This window comes from Ambystoma mexicanum, chromosome 13 (assembly GCF_040938575.1).
Source record: "Ambystoma mexicanum isolate Mex_15411 chromosome 13, UKY_AmexF1_1, whole genome shotgun sequence".
Classification (NCBI taxonomy): Eukaryota; Metazoa; Chordata; class Amphibia; order Caudata; family Ambystomatidae; genus Ambystoma; species Ambystoma mexicanum.
Genome location: NC_090938.1, coordinates 209,614,245 through 209,638,638, shown reverse-complemented (window position 1 = coordinate 209,638,638; position 24,394 = coordinate 209,614,245). Strand labels below are relative to the sequence as shown.

At 42.8% G+C, this 24,394-nt stretch overlaps 1 protein-coding gene across 4 annotated transcripts in view; it reads right to left on the bottom strand.

Annotated features, from left to right (window-relative positions):
- CEPT1 (choline/ethanolamine phosphotransferase 1) overlaps positions 1 to 24,394 on the bottom strand; it is a 244,332-nt gene that overhangs the window by 207,292 nt on the left and 12,646 nt on the right. For all 4 annotated transcript variants that reach the window (XM_069633666.1, XM_069633668.1, XM_069633667.1 and 1 more), the window contains exons 2-3: positions 4,451 to 4,855; positions 349 to 496 (exon numbers count right to left, since the gene is read on the bottom strand). In XM_069633666.1, the coding sequence (XP_069489767.1) occupies positions 349 to 496; positions 4,451 to 4,783 (481 nt within the window). In that variant the 5' untranslated portion in view covers positions 4,784 to 4,855. The remainder of the gene's footprint in view (positions 1 to 348; positions 497 to 4,450; positions 4,856 to 24,394) is intronic.

The window sequence follows — 24,394 nt, the reverse complement described above, 5'->3', positions numbered from 1 at the left end:
ACAAAAGAGGGTGCTAATAAAACGATCTATATCACGTGGGAAACAAATGTTTCAAGTCACCTACCCCCGAATGCTTACGAGAGCCACATTTCAAAGAATGGACAAAATCCAAAAGGTATTAGAAGCATAGCGTTCATTAACTAAATTAACATCCCCTGTTAAGCCAGTACGATTTTAAATGTTTGGATTATATGACTAGCACATGAGCCCTCCTGAAATAGTATAAAGTGATGAGAAAAACAGTAATGAAAACCGATAGGTGCCATTTCTGCTAAAACCCCTCTATGCCCCTTTAATAAAAACACAAAATATATTTCTCAGGATGAAGTGCAAAAGAAAGCCAGGTACCTGTGGAAAGCGAATCACAGCCATGGTCAAACAGTTCACCCAGAGGAGTGCTACTGTTTGTTCTTCTCGCTTGCTTCCCATCTATGGCGTCGAGAGACTGGTAAATAAAAAGACCAAGTGCGCAAGAAAGGTATGTCCACACGGGTGCCTAAAACAAAGAAGACCGGTTTCAACAGTTCTTAGATTATATATCAAACAAACTCGAGATCTCACTTATTTAGTGAGCGAAAATAGCCCATTTGTTCCCCACCTCACATTTGGCTGTTACGGAAAAAACTTGGTACATGTAAAATACATCCGTCATTTTCATGATTCCACTTCAGGATTAGAATTACTATGCTCGGACACAGGAAATGTCCTTCATAAAAACATTTTCCAATTGAAAGCTATACATCGAGGCGTCTCAACAGTATTAAAGCATGTCCATCTTGGAAATACAACGGTTGTTGGTAACGTTCTTTATATGCTACCAGAAAAGGTCTACCAGGAGGGATGGCGGCCTTGAGAAAGTTGCATCATCATGGAGGATATTATGGCAGGGGATACTGGTTTTTCTTAATTTTACCTCTGTGATAATGGGGAGCAGTTGTAGTTTGGGCTGGAGTATTCGTGGATTGGCGAGATTCCCTAACCGTTACTGAGTGCGATTGGGTCTGGCCACCAAAGTAGACATCAGGAACCGATTGCTACAATTGATGGCTTTAAAAATAACATTTCTGAAGTTAAAAAGGCACCTGGTTAAGACTGCCTCATGTCATCCTTGGTAAAAGAGAGCCAGGTCCTGTGGGGTGCATATTGCCGATGCAGCCAAGATTATGCCCAGCCCAGACAGCTATTGTGCTGGCACCACTGTGCTCACGGCTCGTTCTTTGCAAATCCATCGATCGAGGTATGTTGAAGGGGCGCAAGAGGTGTGCAGGACCGAATTTGGTTCAGGCTTCAAAAGCAGGATTGGTCCCTGGTGAACCAGTTTTTTTAAACATTATTTTTCATTTTAAACGTGATAAAATTGTGTGGTTTATCAGAGATCGCAACAAACATTTCAACGTTAAAACATCGACACCAGTACCATGGTCCAAAGCTTCCATCCCCGATCCCCTTCCCACTCACATTTATCATCTCACTCACATTCCCCTCTCGCCAGGCCCAGTCTCTTCCCCCCTACTTCCATTACCCTCCCCATCTCGGCCACATCGACACCTCCCAATCCCATTTTGGTGGGCATACTCTGGGTTTGTACGCTACTTGGCCCCATCTTTTAATAACATCCACCCCTGATCTCCACACTGAAATTGTCGAGGTGTACGGACTACACTTTCCTGCCATCGCTCGTTTTGCCACTATACAAGCTATATTTGTGAAACCCTTACCGTACCTATCCATTTCTTACTCTCCGCAAATCCTTCTTGGTAAAGGCCTCGCCTAGGTCCCTTCTGCAGGAGACTGAAGAAACTAGCCTTCCTCCGAATGAAGTAGATACATCCAATAGCATCAACATTAATAGAACACTTAGTTCAAGAATAAAAGTCTGGAGAAAGAAACCAGAGTGCAAGCATGAATGGGGAAAAAAAAAGTTAATGTTCCCACTACTATGATAATGTAAAAAGATTAAAATATTATTTTAGAGATATGGGTGTCGGTATCCAGTGAGTTTAACGAAAAAAATTACAGAGAATGATTTTAAAAACAAAATAACATATTGAAAAATATATATGGTGCGGTAAGGGGTTAATACTGGTGGTGGGGGGGTGGGGTTATAAACACAGGGAAACAGGTCGTCTTGGGGGGACCACCCAAATAAAAATATTTGGTGATTTTGTTTCATTAAAAAAATTATTCTCAATTTCTTTCAGTCAAAAATAAATAATAAAAAAATTATTCTCAATTTCTTTCAGTCAAAAATAAATAACAGAGCCATGGGTGTCCAGTTAGTAGCTGAACTAGTGACCACCGACTATACCATTTGTTAATGTTCATGCTATTGGACGTCTTCCTCAGTAGAAGGAGGGCTAGTCTCTTCTCCGTCACCCTCCCCCCTAACCTAGATAGGCGGCTCATCCCCCTCCATCTAGAGAAAGTCCATGTCTAGGGGACAGTTCAAGCTGGAGAGTTATTCCGTTTTTTCACAAACTTTTGAAGGATATAAGCAAGCATAACGGGCATGTAAGATCCATGTAGGTTCTTGGGTGCTCATTTTACCATCTTTATAGACTGTTGTGTATAGACTTGTGTATTGGAGGTTAACTCAGTGGCCAGAGAAAGGTCTTGGCTGTTACAAATGCTATGACATGCATGGGGACCTCATGCACACCAACATTTGGGATTACAGGGGAATGCAATAGCTGCAATGTTATCCAATGTTATCCAAGAATGCCACAAAAACTCTGGTTTAATAGCAGCTGCACCTGACTGAAACAGCAGAATTTCAAGGGCAACCAGAGACTGCACATTTTACCTGTGCCACGGAATCCCATGCAGGCGAGGGGTGTGCCTTACGATTATTTGATAAATTAGGTAGCATTCATGGCGAGTACTAGGATGTAGAAACGTTATTTGCCATTTACTGCAAAAGCAAAGTACTTGCAGTAAATGGCAAATAAACCTATCACTGTGCACGTCTGACCAGTGGGTGGCAGCATTGCGCCAAATATTTATTAATGGTGAAAGGCACCATTTCTTTAAAAAACGGGGATCCACCAACACATTTGGAGGGGAGCGAATCATTTTGGGGGGGGAAGAGTAGGTCCCCAAAAGGGCTAGTGACATTTAATACTTGCAAGGCCTGTAAGAAAACTCCAGACAGCTGGCCATCGGCTCTCCCTCCTGTGGAAAGTGAAGCCCTTCCTACCTCCGGACATCTTTAGATCCACCATTCAAGCACGGATCCCATTCCACCTGTAAGGTGGCAATGCCCTCCAGTCAACTACACTTGTGTCCCTGAGAAGTGTCCTACACAGGGCGCACGCCTCAACACGGGTCTATGCAGATACGAAGACATCAGTCCTAGTCGACCTTCACTGGCTCCCACTGCATTCACAAATCACCTTCAAGGCTTGCAGTCAGCTTCAAGTCACCCAGCTACCTCGCAGAGAAACTCAGCATCTGTGGCGGAGAGTGCACCACCAGAAGCCAGGTCACTTGCAGACTTGAAATCTGCTGCTGGAAAAGGGGAAGTGCCAGAAAACAAGCCTTCTCTGCCTACGCCCCAAGACGGAGGTGATGAAACCTTTACGCAGGAAGGGTTGTATATATTCTCCAACATGCAAGTGGGTTTCCCCTTACCTCCTCCACATAACACGCTGTACAATTCTGACAAAGTAAACCACCAGTGCTTAAATAAATTAAAAAAAGTAAACGAAAAAACAAATCCGCTATTGCAACAGTGCAGATCAGGAACACCACTAATTTTTAAATCAGAGGTTTAAGCAGTATTACAATTTTTATACAATTGCCTGGTATACATCTTCTTAGAAGCACCGCTTTACACCATCAGGAACTACATACTGTTTTGGCACAATTTAAACGGCATTGGGCTATGAAACCATATGACAAGGAAGAAAAAAGATTCAGAATTACCCAACGGAATGATTGTGCCAGACAAACAAAAAAAGTAAAAACAGCACACTAGAGACATTAATAGCCCAAATACGAATTACCATGAATTTCCTGGCCATGAGTCGCCATTTTTCGATATAGCTGTGTATAAAAATATTGTACACTTCATATCAAGGTTAAAGTGAATTCCTTTAGGATAAAGTAGTGCTACTTATTTTATTTTGCTTTTTCTACTTTTTCAAAAGCTTGTGACAGAGCAATATTTATTTGCACTTAAACATTGTCAGCAGGCAGAATGTATGCTTTAGGCCGACACTTGGGAGGCAAAAGAATGTGTGCCACACGAAAATCAATCGGGAATTATGTATTGGTGTTGTCATTTCAGAGAGCAGGTTAAAATACTGAAGAGATAAACCAAAACAAAGATGGGGAAATGTTCCCTTAGCGTTTGTCTTACGCAATATCTACACAGACAAAAAATAAGTACAATGCATATATAATGCATGCAACCAGTTTCATACACATGCAGTCCACTTAGGAGACGTACCTGCTCTGTAGCTGTGGGACAATGGTAAACTAAAATCAGAGTCGTACAGATGTTAATTACGAGTCCAATGATGGTAATGAGGTTTGGGGCAATCCAGGCTGGCACTCTCCCTACTAACCATTCCCAGAATCCTTGAAAAAGGGGTTCCAGCAGGGATCTCCCATCGCTCTGATATCTGTGTTCTTCCAACCGCTTTAGTTGGTGCCTGGACAGTGGGGGCGTGGGCAGCTCCACAAGCTTGCTCAGCACACATGCCGTTTCCTGGACATGCTCACAGGCACTGCGGGCCTCTGTGGGAGGATCCCCAGCCCGTCGTTTCCGATGGACACTCATGGATTTCACGATTTTAAGTCTTCTTGAAAAGTTCAATCCTTGGGATGGTTTCTAGGTTCAATTTGTATTCACCTGAAAAAAGTTAAGAAACATTGTTCAAATTATAGCCTTGGAATGAAAAACCAGGCGACAGATGCACTTCTTCACTGCTTTTACAGTATGCATAGATGCATCTGCCATATGTAGAAACTAGTAAAATCTTGATGGCATAACATGTAGAAACAAATCAAAGGCAACCATTTCAAAGAACTATGACCCCATTTTTTATGCTTTCCAAATCACAAAAAAAGGGCTTTTAGGCGTACTGTTAAAGCTTACATAACGCAGAACTATTGCAAGGTCTATGCTCTTTTACTAGACTGCATAATAGCAAATAAGAGTTACCTCTTAACAGTGCTCCACCACTAATAAACCTAATGATAAAGTAACTAAACCCACTTCTATGGTTAAGATACTAGATAAATAGCCAGTGTTACAAGCTTGCATTTTGTCATTCTTTTCGATCCGGTGCCTTGTACGTTACAAGGCACGGGATCGCAAAGAAAGGCAAAATACAAGCGGTGCAATGGAACATCTGCAATTCTTTTTTAAAAAAAATGTAATTGCAGATTGAAAAACATAATACTGGTAGGGACTGTGACTAGGTCCGTGATGACTTATTCCTCTCCCCCCACCCCCAAGGTCACCCCCAAACCGTTACTGCTTAATTATCCCCCGCCCACCCCCATGACCGGTGTCTTCTACAAAGTACAACAATCAGCATGAATATCGACAGTGGCTTGTGAAGAGTCTTTCCTCTTGTCGGTTTGCTTAGGTCTTTGGCCGCCCCCTGAGACGCTTCGCCTCATGCGAGGATATCCACCTTCAGGGATCTAGCGTCGGGTGGAGTAAAACCCTCGAGTTGTGTTTTCCCCAACTAATACAAACTCTCATTTTACCCGATTGACGGTGCTTTCCTTTCGTTTTTATTCACATACTCGCCGTGAATTCACCCCCACAACAGTTTGTGTGGTGCTGCCTTCCCATGGATCGCAGCCGTTACCCTCTCTATCGTACATATATTTATGGCAACATTAACCCATTCACTCTGGTCTGGTATTTAGGTGCATCACTAGGCAGGCCCTCGCTTCCAGCAAAAGGAGCGCTGTGACTCCAGTCAATCTCCTGAATTCCCCTTCAGTTTCCTTCATCCCAAATAATATCAGGAATAGCGTATTATCACGGTGAATTCCATCTAATTCCTTTATCCATCCCAGGACTTCATCCCAGAACATCTTAATAAAGAGACACCCCCACCACATGTGCCAATATTTGGCCCTCCCAACACACAAACGCCAACATCCCGGGCTGGCCGATTGGAATATCTTCGAGAAGCCCGACTGGGTCATATTGCCATATGTGGAGGAGCTCGATGTCATGTTGTTTATACTGACTTGCAATCGCGATCTGTGAGGTCCCTATACATATTCTCCCACAGAGTTCAGGGTCTATATCCACTCCCATATCCCTTCCACAACCTTGGTCTCAAGTTCTCAGTTGTACCCTTCCCAGCGTTCACCAGTTCACCATACATTGCCGAGACCAAGCCCTTTGTTACCCTCTTTTTGTCTAGAAGCTCCTCAAAGGAGGTCGAGGTCTCTCTGAATCTTCTCCCACCATTTCTCATCCGTAAGGGCCCCTTTGAACTGAACGTAGTGAAAAACCAATAGGGGACCTATACCCAGAGACTCTTCGAGACTGGGCATCTTTATTTGCATCACCAATCTCGAAAGTTGGCCCACCCACTCCAAGCATGCCTCAAACCAAGGTTGGAATGGTCTCCCGAACCCCAGGTGCCCATATAGGACTCAGGGGGTGAAGGCCAAGAGGTCACTCCTTGCAGGTCAGCCCGCTCCCACCAAATCTCCCATATGGTGCACAGTATCAGGTTGTCTCTAATCCTTTGTATGAGCTCCTTTCCCGGTTCCCATAGCCACTCTGTGACCGTGGCGGGGGATAGGTTATTATCCAGGTCGACCCACTGCGGTCCCTTCTGTCTTTGCAGGTGGGGTATAAGGACCCTAAACTGTACCGCTTCATAGTATTTTCGCAGATTCAGGAGTCCCCCCCCTGTCTTTGGGCAGTGTAAGGATGTTGTATGCTACTCTCGCTTTCTTCCCTTCGCATAAGAACTTCAACATCGCCCCCTTCCTCAACATCCTCTCCGTCTCCTGGTCCCTTCTGCGGAAACAGGACTGACTTGACCCTGTTTATCTTGAAGATTGAGAGCTCACCATACTGTTCGGTCACCTAAATGCAACAGGTCATCCGTGTGTAAAGCCACTTTATACTCCACCCCACCAACCGTGAGCCCTTCAACTTGAAGGTCCCCTCTGAGCCTCCAAAGGTTCTTGGCAGAGGGCAAATGTCTGTGAAAGGGGACAGCCATGCCTTGTGCCCCTGCTTAAATTGAAATTGAGCCACCTTTAGACTCCCTTGATGGCCACCAACGCCCTGGGTGAGGTGTATACCGCCATTATCCCCCTCTGGAGTCTTGATCCCCAACCCTACCTTGTCCAGAACACTCTCCAAAAATACCCATTCCACCATATCAAACACCTTCTCTGCATCCACAGAGATAAGGACCGGGTCTCTCTCCCCCCCCCCCCCATTTGCCGGGACTCGTGAATCAAATGTAGGGTTTTCCGCATAGTATCGGCTCCCTGTCGCCCCATTATAAAGCCGACTTGGGCAGAGTGTATTAGGTGGGACATATACGTTTCAAGATCTAGTGTAGATCTTGTTGTCAATGTTCAACAGTGATATCGGACGGTAAGATCCACACCTTTCGGGATCCCCAACTTCCTTGTGGATCACTGTAATCAGTGCCCACGAGAAGGATTCCAGGGCTTCTCCCGCCACAAGGACGTCATTGAAGAGTTCAACCATAAATGGGAGGAGAGATGAATGGCTTAAGGAAACCAGCAGTGTATCCATCTTCGCCCAGAGCCTTCCCCAGTGGCAATTGTGCCACCGCCCTCTTAATAGCCTCTACCGTGATTGGGGCGTAAAGTGTATCAGCCTCCTCTGGAGCGAGTCTTGGCATCTGTCGGTTGGCTAGGTATGGCCCTATATCCACACTCCCCGTGTTAACCTCAGTCTTGTATAAAGTCCGAAAGAAGGTAGCAAAGGCCTCTGGGATCCCCTTCCGCACGCCCCTTTCCCAGGCCTCTTCCCCCTCATCTATGGCGGTCACCCATCTCTCAGAACGCTGTCCACGTAGTGTGGAAGTTAACCATGCTTCCACCTTGTCGCCCTTCTCAACATTTTTTGCTTCAGGAATTGTAATTCCCCCCTCCCCCCTCCCCCAACTATTTCTCAAGTTGTCTGAGCTCCTCTTTTCTGCCGGCCTCCAGGATCTTGCTCTCCCTTCCCTCAGTGGCTGTCTTCACCGCCTTGTCCAGCTGGTCAATCTCCCCCGTAACTTTCTTGATTAGGGTTACGCTGATCACGTGACTAAGATCCATCTGTGGCCTTTACTTTTTCATAGTCATAATCTATTGTATCAATCCATCTGCCATTTTCAAAGTGCATTTCTGTTTTCCATTCTCACGCCTATTTTGCAAAAACGGCTCACTAAAACCTGTGGAACTCCCTCAGTTTTCATGATCGACGCGAAATTTCAACTCCTACATGTACCCAACATCCTTAGCCATCCATAGAACTCAAAACCGCACGAAATTCTCCCATTATCGCGAATGCAAAAGTTTGCCGCAATTTTACATTTAGAAATTTTACACGTGAAATAGCTTTAATTTAATTCCCACTTGGACTTTAAGATTTCAAATGTTTTCTTCTGAATAAATCACTGCTTGTGATTGTTTGCAACTGTTCAAAGTGGCACCCATAGGAATTTATAACAAATTAAGTATTTTTGACCACATCTGGTGTTCTTGCTCAGTCAATTCCAAAGACAATTTCAAAGCCATTCTGACAGCTGCAAAGTCAACTCCGTTTTTCTCTTGTGTTTGAAGGGGGAAGGTGGGACTGATATTCTGTTTGATTTGTGCCATTTCTGAATACCCGCTCTCTCCTCCTATCTCTTTACATGGACTATTGGGGGGTTGAAAGGGGGAACTTCTAACCATAGTGCCATCTGTTCTACACCAATTCAAAAGTATTCCTTTCTGTGCTGCATTTGTTTTTGTGCTCATTACTTGATTCATAGTGTATTAAAGAGATCATTCAGTGTTGTGTCACCCCATTGGCGATTGTTTACCTATTAAAATATATTGTGATTAAATTCTAAATACATAAATAAATATTTACCTTTGCAAAGTAGCCGGATTCCTGGTTCAGTGACCGGGGGAGGGGGTGTGGGGGGGTGCTGGGGTCATAGGAGGAGGGTGTGATACGAGTGGTATATCGTTCAGAATATTGAACTTATAGATAATAGATAAAAATAAATAAGGGTTTCAATTGCGCACTGCATGCTGGGAGTGACTTGGGTGTGTGCCGGATTGAAATCACTTAAACATTTCCATTCCTAAAATGTCAAATTGTTACAAAATGCATGATTACTGTATTGACACTACTGTAAACATGGGATCAATTTTGTGTTTTAAAGTATCTAAATATCAGTGTCAACTAGGTTTCATTTTGGAGGGAGGGATGCATCATATTGATGAGTGAGCGTGCTTTAAAATGTACATGGTCACACTGCCCAATTATTTTGATGGCAAACCTAGTTCTGTGGCCTGTTGGTTGCATCCATCTGTGAAATTGGTGCTCATCCCATGCGCCGATTCAAGCTCCTTGACATTCTCTCTCATCACATGGTTGTTTTATAAAACAGCTACCCCGAAAGTGAGATGCCTGAAAACTACAATATTCCACCTAGTTTGCCCAGTTCTCTGCCTGCTACACCATCCACTCTGCTTAGTCTGTTATGTTCTTCCCTCTTGCATAACAAATACACAAAGCTAACTAGATGTTCACGCAAAGCAGTGAAATAGTTCTCTCCAGTCTGTACATCTATAGATCTACTGCAAGACTGTACACTGTAGTTGCCACCGGAGCTCATTTTAATCTACGGTTATAATTACATTACATATTATCACCTGTAGGAGAGAGATGGCTAGACTGTTTATACACTGTTTACAGAGCCTTCTTATATCTATTTATTTGTGTGCATCATGCAGCCAACCTTTTATATTTCTGCAGTCATCTTGAAACTTTTTTAGAATTTACTTTGGTTGCAGTAAATGTCAAATAAAAGGTTCACTATGCATGGTCGGCATCTGTATAGCAGCAGTGTGTCAAACAAAGTTGGTTTGTGTTTAGAGGCACCATTTTACAGAAAGTGAATTTACATTGTGCGGCATCCGTTGCCATGGGTCGAGTGCATTTCTCTTAGGTCAAGTAGGTAAAGTTACTCGAGTTGCAGGCCTAACTGAGGTTTAAAGAATTTGCAAGGCTTGCTTCCCCTCACTAAATGAATACCTGCATTTTCTTTTTTCAATCCAAACAGCATGGTTTATCCCCAAGAGGCTCACAAAGAGAGCTCGACCCACTAACATGTTGTAATGTGTTGAAACCAGATTCCATATCATGTGGGAAGAATTCTGGAGAGGGATCGAAAAGTCGGCACGGGGCTTGTAATACTACACTTCCGTAAATACATAGCCCTATGCTGTGTGTTCTCGTACATCCACGATAGCTAAATGAATGGGATTCAAACACACGTGCATGAGCAAATGAAGGTGATGAGGAGAAAAAGAGCCCGACCGAAGACCGAAAGGCACGTCGAAAGTGGGGTAGCAAGCTGCAGCCCTAGCGACATAATCCGGAGCAAGGCCACAGCGAGTAGATGGCATAAGCTACTATTGGCCGGGAAGAACAACCCAAGCGCGTCACAGAATAAGACGCGTGGAGGGAGTAGATGATGCGCCATGTGATCGTTGCTGGCGGATGGAAGCAGTCAACTCGGCCAGGGCCTTCAGACAGAACACGTTGGAGAAGACACTCAAGAGACAGACTGAGCGAATTCGGTGTAACCAAACCTATAGATGAGTCGTTGTGGCCATATGGGAGCAGCAGTGGGGAAGCAGCCACATCATTGAGAACTATTCAACAGCAACAGTAGTGAAAAACAATGTGACAAAATGCAGTAAGGGTGAGGTTTGCAAGCTCACTATGGTGCACAGGCTTACAAAATTTCACAAGCCGACAGGTCCAGGAGGGAGGGAGAGAAGCCTGCCAAGTTGAAGCACCAGGAAGAATTCAGGGTCTGCAAACAGATGCAACGGAGAAATCTTTCAAGAAGGATTGACAGGCCAGCAGTACGTGGAAGGAAGAATTGCATGATTCAGAGGTACTGGTTTTTAGATGTGGACTAATAGGACACATGACGCCAGATCCAGCAATAGATGGGATGATAGGGGGGGGTGGGAGAGGTGTTGCAATGCAAGGTGACGGGAAACTTTATGAAAACATGTCGTGCAAGTCAACCTGCGAGAAGAGACACAGATCAAAGCCGTGCATAAATGTGGTGAACTCTGAGGTAGGATGAGATGTTTCGAGAGTAGTCATACAGATCCAAGCGATTAACATAACAGGAGGAGTGAATGAAGAAGGGGGAGGAAGGACCATGTGACCACTTCTGGAGAACGTTAGAATTGAGCATCAACTTGAAATGCTAGTGGACTCCGGACTGCCGTACACAATGGTATCACAGGACGTGAATGGTCACAAAAGGAAGATTTAAAGAAGGACTTTGATCCCCTATGCTTATGGTGGGTTGCTGATACAAGTAATAGGGCATGCCTGGTGTAATAGTTCGGAACAGAAGGGGAAGATATACGTTACAAAGGAAGGGGATATTGTGCTTGGTGGAGCTACCAGGGAGGTCTAAAAATGTTTTGTAGCGATGAGGCATTATACACGTTGTTAGAGCCATTGCATTCTTCATACCATGTTTAAATGTTGGTGGCCTTTCATTAGTCACATTATGTTGGCTGCCAGGGGCATTTCATGATTAGTAGTTTAAGTGAAAATAATCTAATAGGTGTGAGGTCCCTAAGGGTATCCTCACTCCTTTCCCTGGCAATGCATCCACCCAGGTGGCCAGGGAACGCCAAAGCTACCGGATCCTGAACCTGGCATTGTATAGGCGGGCGGGGTAGCCAACGTACCCTTAGGTGAAACACAGTATCCCCTTTTCTTCATAATGAGTGTTCCTTTTCCCAAGCCTTTGTAGGCTATTGTCATTCCCTCCCAGAGTTTCCCAGTGAGTCACCTACTAACATCCACCAGTTAAGTACTGGGACGAGGAAGAGGCAAGCAAGAGCAATGCACAACTTAACAGATCGTGAGCGGTCTAGTCTTTTTTGGCCTAAACCTGGCGGGAGGTTTAAAACTGACAGAGAAAACGGCGTCAGCTGGGGAAGCAGGTCCATGGACTGCTGGAGGAGCGCAGACCCTTAATGGAAGGCGGTGTGGCAGAAGAAGAACTCGAGACCAGCAGACAGATGCAGAGCGTATGCAGCGGGGAGTGGAGCTGAGGAAAGCTGAACGCCTGTGACAGACTGCAGGAAGCAATCATGACCATGCAGCCTTTCAAAGCGAGCCACTCATCTGAGGCAGGCGCAAGGCCACGGAGAACCGATGGAGGAAAAGTGAGGCACTGCAAGAAAGAGGGAATCGTGGTGATCAGAAGCCTTGCTTCATCGCCATGCACAACAACAGGTGAGGTCAGCCTAGAAAAGGGGGACACTGGGCACAGCAGACAGGCCCTCAAACCTACGAGGATTTTTTTCTTTTAATACTGGATATGAAAGTCAGTACTTTTGAATAATGATTTAAACAAAGGCCATCACTTTTGGAATACTGAATTAAAGGGAATATATTACAGAGTAATTTGAAACCATTTAAAGACCCTGTAAGAAATGGAAAGGGAACTTTTCGGACAACCTCATTTTCTAGATCTAGTTGTGAGAACAAATATTGGCAAAAGCCATATTAATGCATGAAAGGTGGCAAAGCAGTGGTACTGTATATATAAAGGAACTGCTGAGAAGTGTCAAGTAATGTGTATCGGTTGCGTGACCGGTAATGGGTGAACCGTGTGGTCCACCAACTGCACCTAGACCGAGGACAAATATCTATTGAACAGTCACCTCAAATAACGACAGAGAAACCTGTGGTTGAATATAAAAAGGAAGTTGTGTTTCAAGTCAATGAACTTTTGCTGTGTGAATACTGTGAAATGTACCTTTGTGGAGACTTGAAAGCTTGTGGAAGGGAACCCCTTGGCATTGTGAATTTTCTTGAAGTGTGGGAAAGACAACCATGTTGCAAAAGCCCACAACTGGCATAAGCTCTGAACATTTATTGAACACTTAGATATTTAAACCATATAAAAAGGTGTTTTTGAAAGTATTAAGTGTGGGCCAGGTTAGGTTTGGACACAGACAGAACTTTTAATTTGGACATCCTGCCACACTTTGCTCAGTTTGTAAGGTAGGTAAAATTCCCCTTAGAATAGGACAAGTTAGGCCTTTTATCCCGAACCTTATATTTATTTATACAAGTTTATAGCCCAAACTATACATCTCTTGTTCTGTCTCCTTCATGATGCCTTCACTTTCACATAGGGTCCATGCAATATAGAACGTGGCAACAGCAGGTTCCATATTCTGCGTTAGGGATTCTAGAAGAGGGCGACCATCTGAGAGGGACCCAGAAGTCATGGTGGTACGGGGATGTACTTGTGGAAATAAGTATACCCATATGCAGTGGGTCCTCGTTCATTCACAACACAACCTTCACATTCAATTTATATTCAATACAAAAATCCTAGCTTTTCGCCAATTCCAAAAGCCTCCTAAAAACTAGGTCTACCGAAACACAGCTCAACCTGCACCTTCTGGCATCTCATAATGAAATACCAAATTTCAGCCAGACACAGTGGAGTCAAAATGCGAAATGCAGTCCATTCCGGTACATTGGAATGTCCGACAGTGCCTTCCCCCTGAAAATGTTACTAAGCCGAATGCGTTTTAGTGTCATTACTGCTTGTGTTCTGTATCACCAGAGGCTATGGATGCACCCTACTGGCACCAGCTCCCAGAAAAACAAGCATTGGACATGCTAACAGTTTGTGCTTTTGTGTGCGCACGGGAAAGGCACTTGGCAGGCACTGCTGTAGTGCCTGGCCATTGTTGGTAGTAGGTGCAAAATGTTGAGTACCTGGGCATCTAGTAGCAGTGCCTGGTAAATTCCTAATACTTAAACACAAGCAAAACCGGTGGCTTTGCTAATGCTTGCGAACATTACTTCAGTGAAGGACAGGCATAGTGCTTATAAAGTGGCTGAAGTAGACCTTGTGAAGACATTTTTATTACACAGTAGTAGGTACAACTCTCTAATTAATAATTAACTCACAGAAGACTGCTTTGGAAAAACACTGGCAACACTTTGGGTGCAAAGTGCGATGGTACGGCTTTATTAAAGTGAGCTCAAAGAGTTCCATGAGGAGGTGTTTTGGGCGTGGTGGGGCAGGAACTGGTTGGGAACGACCATAGGGTTTAGCATGGCCAGTCAATTTGTGGGCAAATAACCAAACTCCTACATGCTGTGGGTCCTTCCCTGTAAGCCATTCCTCCCAATGTGAACGCTAAGGCAATAGTTTCAGCTTTTAGGTAGCACTTGCGCCACCTAGTAGCCCAAAGGCAGTTCGGCTGGTCTAGCTTGTAAGTCACAAAATGGTTTCCGACTCTACCTACTACCCAAGCAGTAGCCCTGCAGAACTCGTGTAAGCACCACGTTTCTAAACAAAGGACAAGTACTAGCATCCTTCTGAAAAAAGCTACAACTACTATTGATGCCTTTTCGTGAGGCGTTTTCTGCATTCTGAATAAGCAACGTCCTCATAGTCCCCTTCGAGGCACTGCACAAAAAACAAAAAAGGGGGTGCATTTTGGGTTTCAAAACGACTTGAGCCAACTCTTTGTCAGAACGCCAAAGTATTAAAGATGCAGCACAAAATCCGAAGTAAAATCAGATTTTCAGTTTTACCTTGCACAATTCTCTTATGAATTGTTTATTTTGAAGGTCTGGTTTAGTCTTCAGAGAAATGGAGAGGATGTAATAAAGTTTCCTTAAATTGAAAGCATAGGGCTTGATGTACAAAATAGGTTATCCACTTTGTGATTATCACGTAACGAGAATGGGGGGAAATTGCTGCATTTTACATACGGGCTGATTAATAAAAAGCTCAAACTGCATGACAAGTGGCTTTGGACATGCAATTTGGCACACACAAAACTGTGCCGTTTATGTGCATGTCGAGGGTGTCCCTTATTCACCGATGATGGCCTTGCGAATGCTTGCTCTGTGTGGAGCGATTTCCAAATAGTGTGCCGTGAACAGACCTGTCTTTTCAGATGCAGGTCTGTACTGCAGTACCTGAAAATGAAACACGCAACAGCATGAGGAGTCTTTATTATCTTGACATTTTCCGCCACAGGAACTCATTACAAGCAAATGGGCTGTTGCAGGCTAGTTAGTTACTTTCAATGCTGACCCTTCACCCAAACACGGTTGCATTAGCCTTGCAATCAGGTCGGCGCTAATGAACATTGCCCTTGTGTCAGGTGTGCAGCAGAGATTAGATTATCAAGGGGCAGGTTAGCATTTCCTGGCAGTCCAGCCCACCTTCTATACACTGACCACATCTGTGGACCTTCACATACACAATATTGGATATGATGACCGGATCACCTATACAGTTTGGGAACCATGGTCTTAAACTATAGTGGTTTCTCTCATCACTTACATTGAACTCATAAGAATCCAAATCCAAGCGTACATGGCTTACTGCTGGATCCGATAACTACACCTCGATCGTCACATCTGGTCAAAATATTGCTTAATTCCTACTTATCCTCGTAATTCATGCCTAATCATCCTCCTAAAACCCTCTGCGGACCATTAAAACCCTGCCAACTACCAGCCAGTGTCTCCACTCCCTCAGTACTTCAAAAACTTGAACTTGTAGTATTCAAACTGCATTACTTTCTAACTGGAAACTTACATCCCTGTGAACGGCAGAAACCACACGCATGTTTAACAAACTCACCACTGCCCACCAAGACAGACTCTACTCATCCTCAGCTGCCTTAAAGCAAACGCCCCACCAAACCAGGCGTCCCTACTCCCCACGTTAGGATATACTGATTGTTCACTACTACCAACCTGTCTGGTTGTGAGGGTACAGAACCTCATGGGACTGCCTAGATGCGACTTACTCTACTTTTGGGTTAGTACTAAAGTATCGTGGGGCTACGCCTTCAAGACACAAACCCCATCTCCATCCTTTCATGCTCCAACGTTCCTTTCCCTCCATCTCAATCTACTACTCCCCTTCAAGCTACTCTCCTCTCCAACTTCACCCTCCCATTGTTCCTCTTCCCCCCCATGTGTCTTAGTTCTGTGTCCCTCCGAAGTTTATTTCCAACATACTCACCCTTCTTACTACCTCATTCCCTCCCCACCACTCTCTTTCCCTCACCAGCATCTCCCTCAACCACCCACCACCACTCCCCCTCCCTCAACCAACCACCCACCACCACCACTCCCACCCCCACCACCACTCCCACCACCACTCCCACCCCCCCCAACACCAATCCCCCTCCCCCACCAACCCCCCACCACTCCCCCCTCCTCACCAACCCTCCACCACTCCCCCTCCTTCAACCACCACCCGCCGCCACACCCACCGCCGCCACAACCCCACCCACCGCCACCACCACCGCTCCCGCTCCCCCAACCACCCACCACCCGCAATGCCAAATTGTGCGGTCCGTTTCTCCGTCACTCTGCATTCTATTGTTGCTGTTTCCATCCTATATCTTGCTGTATCAGTTGATATAACTCAACTCCCTCTCTCATGTCATTACTCTGGCTGTATCCGTTTTCTCAAATGTGGTGGCTTTAGGTTATTGGCATGCCCTTCTCGAGTCTTGCTTTTCTATGGCCATCTCTCCCTACCTGCTGCTGATCTGCATTTTATTTTACAGTCTCCAAATGTCTTTCTCTGCTTCTATCCTTCACTCCTATTGTGCGTTTGTCCTATTAACTCAGTTTCCCTTGTCACTTTTTGTTGCCCTGTCATGTAGCTCATTGCTCTCTCCTGTTGCTCAAATTCCTGTTTTGGATGGTCTAGTATGTTCCCTGTCCCTTTGCCCCACCCTCGCCAAACCTCTGTTATTTTGTATTGCTTAGGTTCAGAGTTGCTCTTCCTCTCCCGTTTGTCTTTTAACATAGCACCAATAAATATCCAAAAAGCTGAACATGCCTTTTCTAATTAAAAAAAATGAGTGCAGCTTTACCATTGGGTGCTACTTTTTAAATGTATGCAACCCTTCTTTTGGCCATTAGGCTTGAATTATAGACTTTGTGGTTTGTCTGACCAGGTGCAGCACTTGCTTGAATGCAGATGCTTTACCAACACTGCATGTCATTACAGGTACAAGAGCCCATATGAGATGTGTGTCCTGAGCCATCACCGGTATAGCAGCCCGGATGTGGTGTGTGCTCTGAGCCATTACAAGCATAGCAGCCCTGAAGAGTTGTGTAGTATGAGCCATTACAAGTCGAGCATCCCAGATGAAGTGTGTGTTCTGAATCACTGAACATTTAGTAGTCCTTTTGATGAGTCGAAAGTTAAGTCAACTGTGTTACAATTGAATGTTACCAGCATCTTAAATGCATCTAATGCAGATGCATTAACTCACCTACTAACAAGCTTTGAACCAACAGGTTACACAAGAACCTCTGCAGCAGGGTTATTAACCCACTGATAAGCCTTTCCCAACAGGCTGTTGACACTGAAAGGCACAGATTTAGAGCACTGTGTCTTCCATGTGAGGCTTGCCTGACATAAATGGCTTGTCAAAAGCTCTAAGCCTGTTTGGGCTATCCTACATTAGTCAGGCGATTCATAATGAGGCTTTAAAATGTGCTAGATTTTTAGCAGTGGGACTCAGTATCGACATGGGAGGAGAAGAAGTGTTGAAAAGCGCAAGACTGAGTAAAAGGGATTGAAGTATATGACAGCAATGCATCTTCTCACACTGTCCGAGGTTGGTGAGAAGAGCTCAGACACTGTTCGTGATCTGTACTTTAGCTCGCTACAGAAATTGCAAACACATGTTTGTGCTTTCTTAACAGCAGCTCTTAAGAAATTCAGGTCCTGTCCCAAAACAGCAGTCCTGCTAAGAAATGTGGGCATGATGCAATCAGCCCTACTATGAATGTTTACCATTGTGCCATGACATGCGTACGGTACAGCAGCTTTGTTGATAAATTAGGTTACTTTGCCTGAATATATAGCAGTCATGTTGAAAGGTGCAGGTACAATCTGTGCCGCAGAAAATATATACAGCACTGCCTCTACCTGTATCCATTATACCTGCTTATGGTGGGCGGTCAGAAAAACGTTCAATTGCATAGCTAGGCATGTGGCCTGGTATGCTTCTTTGATGAAAAGAAAACAAAGTATGAAATGCCCATGCTGCTGCAACTGCGATTACTCTATTAAAGCCAATTGAGCATAAATGAAGCCCTTGTTTAAGACAATTTTCATTTTACACAATACTACCAGTGTCCTAAAGCAAAGTGAAAAGCATGTTTATGATTCAAGGTGCTTTAATAACATTGTAACTTACAAAATGCAGACAGTTAAACAAAGTGAACAAAACAAATTCCCTTTTACATTACTCAGAAAGTATTATCTTGATAGAATCATTAACAGAGAAGTAAGTGTTAAACAAACCAGAACTCGTCCCAGTTGCTTCTTTCAAAGCACAGTGGTGATTACTAAAGTAAAGAGTGGATTTGCAAGCTGCTATTAGCCAGGCTGTCACCAGTGAGCTCCATGATTAATGAGGGTGATGCCATAAATAGCCTGTGTAAGTGGTACACAAGGAAGAATTAAAAAGGGTCATATTGACAAGATTTCTGTGCGTAAAAGGACCCAATACGCACCTTATCCGACGGGTTGGGTTTTAACAAACCAATGAAACGGCAAAAGGTACTTGCATTTCAAGAAATAAAAACTCAGTGGCATGCATTCAAAAAACATCTTCTGATTAAATTAATCCCTACTAATAAGGGACTATCTTACATAATTTACATCAAGGGCAGAGGATCTCTAGCTAAAATACAAATGAATTGTATTTACGTTGAACACTTAAGGCCCAAAAGATTCATGATCCTGTTTTTTGGATTGACATAAATAAAAATACTCTGCAAGCCGATCTTCCTAATTTGATAGCATGTGGGGACTTTAATGAAATTATAGACCTGTTCATGGATCAAAGGTCAAAATCAGTATCCAAAAGCTGCAAAAACAAAATATTCTGTAGATGTTTAATTAAGTCGACATATTGGACTTGTGGCCTATTCCTGTATTAACTTTATTTGCATGTTCAAGTCTCGATCAGGAACAGTTTTATAAATTAGAGAGCATCATTATTTCAAACCATGCTCCGGTTATTAATTTCCAATAGGTGGAGATTAAATAATTACCTGCTACAAAATGAAACATCTGAATTCACTTTCTTAAATGAACAGTTCTTTAAAATGAATATTGATGACACATCCCCATTCAATAATTAGGATGTCTACAAGATACAATAAGGGGATGTATCGCACATGTCCCAAAAAAATAAATAAAGTAGCGATTACTTAGGAACCTTACAAATCTGGAGAAAGCATAACATGAAACAATTATTTCATGATATATTAGCTCTACATTACAAATTAAATACATTAGTATCAGAACAAGCTTGATGGGCAATCTAAAAATCTATTAATCTTCTAATAAAGCAAGCAAAGCACTGGCATCCTATCTAAAAAGAAGAACGTTCTTCCATCTCCTTTTATCAAAAATATTCACGGGGTTGGGTCTCTTCTGATTAAGCTATGTTCAAGAAAGACTATGAATACCTTTATTCATCCAAACAGAAGAGCACCCAAAATCAATGTTCAATCTTTATTGTCCCTTAAAACGTGCCATCCACATTAATGAAATGTACAAAACAACCAGAGATCTTAGAAACGAAAAGGGCCCCCAGTCCCGATGCCTTGCACACAACACTAAGTTAGTTTGCATCCAAACTTTCCCCTAGGCTAGAATATTGGTTCTTTTCTCTAGGATTGGTAAAGCTTCCGCCCTCCAAATTCTCTTTTCTAAAGTTTGTAAAGATTCAGAGGATCCCAAAAATGATCACCCCATATACTTACTAATGCAGATTTAAAAATGTTTGCAAAACTAACAGAATTGAGCTGTACTTCCACAAACTGTTAAATCAGATCAAGTTGGTTTTGTAAAAGGTAGAAGTATTTCCTCCAATGCCAGATTACTTTGTAACCCCATGCTTAATCAACAATACAAATTGGCAGAGACAGTTATGCAAGTATTGCTCTAGATGCAGAAAAGGCTTTTTCATGTGGTTCAGCGGAGCTACCTCTAGGAAGCTTTACGTTGGCATGGATCTGGTTTTCTATACTCTAACCCCAGAACATCCATTATCCGACAACTTGCAGGGTTGCCCACTATCATCTATTCCATTCATTTGAGAAAATTAGAATAGAAATGGGTGTCTGGACATACATTTAATTAGCGACCTATGCAGATGATTTTTTTTAAATTAAATTAGTATTTTCATAAACATAATTAAATATATAGGTTACACAGATTTCATAAAACATGTAATAGAGAGAACATGTTAGAATTAAAAATTGTAGCTTCCAAACACATTTTATTTCAAATTGATGCTATAAAATTCAAAATATCAGTTAATAGCCAGATTGACAGGGGAAAAAACCAAGACACAAATAAGGAGAGAAGGAGGAGAGAAGAGCATACTCTGAAGTAAGTATTTTACATTGACTAGGTGATAAGTGTCCATTGGTTATAAAATGTAGGTAGATTTTACAAGACAAATGCATACTTTTGTTTCTATGCCGGAAAGAGCAGATGCTTTTCTTCTCGTTGATACGAACTGGAAGAGTGTACAATGTAAGCAAAAGTCGATGGGATAGAAGTCATGAAAGGATCGACTAAAACACCAATCATTAAAATTGCATAGCGTTAGTGGTTCTTTGCACTTATGCTGATTTCACTCATTCTATATAAGGGGATTGACAAGACCAGAATACATTAGTAATACTGTTGGACATCTTAGAACACCTGAGGTGTTAAGTAGGAACTATGAAGTATAAAAGTGTGTGAATGGGTTAAGTTAGAAGAAGCCGACATGGAAAACACTGTTCCCACACATTCACCCTCAAGTCCGGTGAAATTTGCAAATTCAAATCTAATTCCAATTGGAGTACGTTAATTACCTTCTTTAGGCCGATTGAGAATGGAGTATAATTTAGAAGTTTAGTGCAGGGGGGTGGGGGGGGGGGGGAGCGGACACATTATGAAAAATCCTAATGTTAATCTACCATTATTTGACATTGAAACTCTTTTCCACTGTTTCTGGCTGTAAACTGCATAAAGATAAATCCGAGAGCCTTCCCCTCAACTTGGTCTTAAATATGACCAGGATCCAAATGTTGCCAAACTCCCACTGTGTAATTTAGGGATCCACGTGGCCCCCACACTCACGGATACAATTAAACTTAATATGGCAGCCTTACTAAGTAGACATCGAGATTTAGTTGTCTCCATTTTACTGGACATGGTGGGGGTGCCCTTGATTCTATCAAAATTATGCTATCCCCAATAATACTTTATTATCTCCAAATGCTACCTGTCCCTTTACCGAGGTTCAACCCCATCTATTCGATCATTTTAAATTTCTTATAGGGTAAACAGACTAAAACATTTGTCGTCAGCCGACTGAAATTCCCAGGAAAACCGTGGTGTTGTGTTCCCAGATGTCAGGGGTTACCACAAAGCTTTCCCATTACAACAGGCTCTTAGCTGTTTCCATGTGGATGACAATACTGATCTCCAAGTTTGGACAATTCTAGAAGAATGAAGTGTACCCCTTCACTCTGGACCACAATTTAAATTGTGGTCTGTCACCTGGCAGAATCGTAGTTCTGACGCTTAAGCATTCTCCAATTATCTCAAGCCATGTACTTTACTTTCACCCTACCTTTGGTGAAACAGAAATATCACTATTAATGGCAGACCACTTACTGGAAAAAAGGGCAATTAAAATAAATAGCCATTTGCAAGTCAGCTCTTTTCCAGTTCAAACATTGCCCTTCGATGAGGTTAAATTCTCCTCAAAATTCATAATTTAATTATAACAAAATTAGTAAAAGCAACTATAGATATTCTGAATTTCTTTCCAAGCAATATAGACTCGGACGAATCTACACTACAGATGTTGATATCTTTTACACCATTTAAGGCAGCACATTTTCATAACATTACTTTAGCCAATAGAGAAATGACCACCAAATGGTCATCTGAATCGCATTGGGAACAAGACGGTGGAGAGGGTTTCGAAGCACATACAAGGGAAGATAGTTCCAACCTCAGCGGATGCATCATAAATACTGTATTTTTCACCCAGCGGATAGATCATAAAAACCCGTCTTTTCACCCACATCATTTTTATACTGAAATTATTTAACTTATTTTACTAAATTATGGTTATGGAAATTGCTAGTTTAGTAAATTCATGTGTGGATCATACAAACATCCGTTCTCTGACTGTGTCCATGTGATGCTTTCGGGGTACATCTTTAGAGGCATCTTAATATTTAAGGCCAATATCCACTTATCCCTCACCAATATTTTATTGGCAAGTCTCATTTAATAATAGAATCTTTAACAACTCCTATATTATTTAGGAAAATCAAAGTCAGTCTTCACTTCAAACATACAGTCATGGACAACAAACTGCTCTCGACGGATTACCAAGTTGGTACTCAAATGGGCAATTCCAAAACCAAATCAGGCCTTCAAGGAGATTACAGTCCTTTTCCTGGGTATAAGTGTCAATGTCAGTACCATATAATAAAGCAGGTATTGCTTTAAAATGTGATTGCAGGTAGTAATGAGAACTTCCCATATTTACCAGTAACTATTACTTTGGGATACATAAATTTCCTCGCAATACACAATAACTTTCTTTTGCAGATTATAAATGGTGTCTCCCAGGTACGTATATTTATCAACCTGATCCAATTTCTCTTCACCGATTTATCATACAAAAGGGCATTTCTTTAGGGTCCCACATACCATAACCTTAGTTCTGGGCGTTTGTCAGATCATGCTCATCCATAAATTAGGCAAGAGCATCTAATGAGCACTGGAGTCCTACTGGGGATTGGTAAAGAAAATGACCAGGTCAGCTGCATCCGCCTAATAGTGACAGGTCATGGACCCAGTGTGCGCAATTAAGATTAGCAGGAGCTAAAACCAGCTCCTGGAGTCAGGCAACACAGAGTAGGCAGGAACCACTGCTGGGGAACTAGGAGGGAGTACACAGCACACTGCAAATCTAACCTCCACATAAAATCCAAACTTGTTGCCCATTTTGTTTGATCCGTTATATTTGTGTCAACGGTTCCCTAATTCTTCTATATTTATATTCTCAAACTCTCAAGTTAATGTCACAAATGCATGTAAGGCCGCATTTGGCCCGAGGAGCAAAAAGTAGCACCTGGTAACTGTTGGTTTTAAGGACCCAGGCTCTCCCAAGGTAGAAGTAGGAGCTAAATAGCACCTTGCTCCCAGTAATTTCGATACTGGTATCTACCCCTTTTATTAGCTGGAAACAGGCCAATTACTCCCAACAAAATAAACAAGAACAATGGCCCACAGAAAAAAATTGCGGCTTTTTTGGATTGGTAGCAGCAGCAGAGCAGTGCCACATAAACTAGCACCAATTGTATTGCCCGATCTGCATGCAAAGGAAAAATGTACCTTTAAATTCTAAGTATTATTAGGTAGGTCCACAGAAGTATTGATTACAAATGATCTACTTTAGAGCTCATTATTTTTAGTGAGCTGCACATTTCCCAGGTTTGCTAAAGGAGTTACTTACTTACTCTAAAAATGTGATTTTACTTTGAACCTCTAAAGATTGGGAGTAAAATAATCCCACTTCAAAATCTTATTCTGGAGGACTGCTGTGCAGGCTATATTAAATAACCTCAGCACTAGTTCTTTCACCCAGGAAATGTATGGGAAGTGGCCAAGTAAGTGTTCCCCAACACATTGTGATTGGTGAAGTTTAGTGATTCTGAAGAAAGGGTCTCTCGTGTTGGAATCAACATTTACCAGGGCAGTGTGGGTAATCCATTTCTCTTTCAGATATGCATCTTATGCAAAGCAGAGTGCTGTTGATGCACGTTTAGTTCAGTTAAGGCCTGTGCCAAGAAAGTCAATTTCTGGGATTGTATCCGGCTGTGCATCCACAATATTATGTTTTGCTCTGTTAGTACCTTTTCTGGGCATCTAAAGAACCAGCAAAATCTATAGGAACCAGCAAGGCAGCTGAGTGAGTTTGGTCCACTAACACAGTAAAACGTAGATTATGATCCAATCATGCCGAGGACTGCCTGAATTTTTTGCAGTGATTCAAAATGAATGCC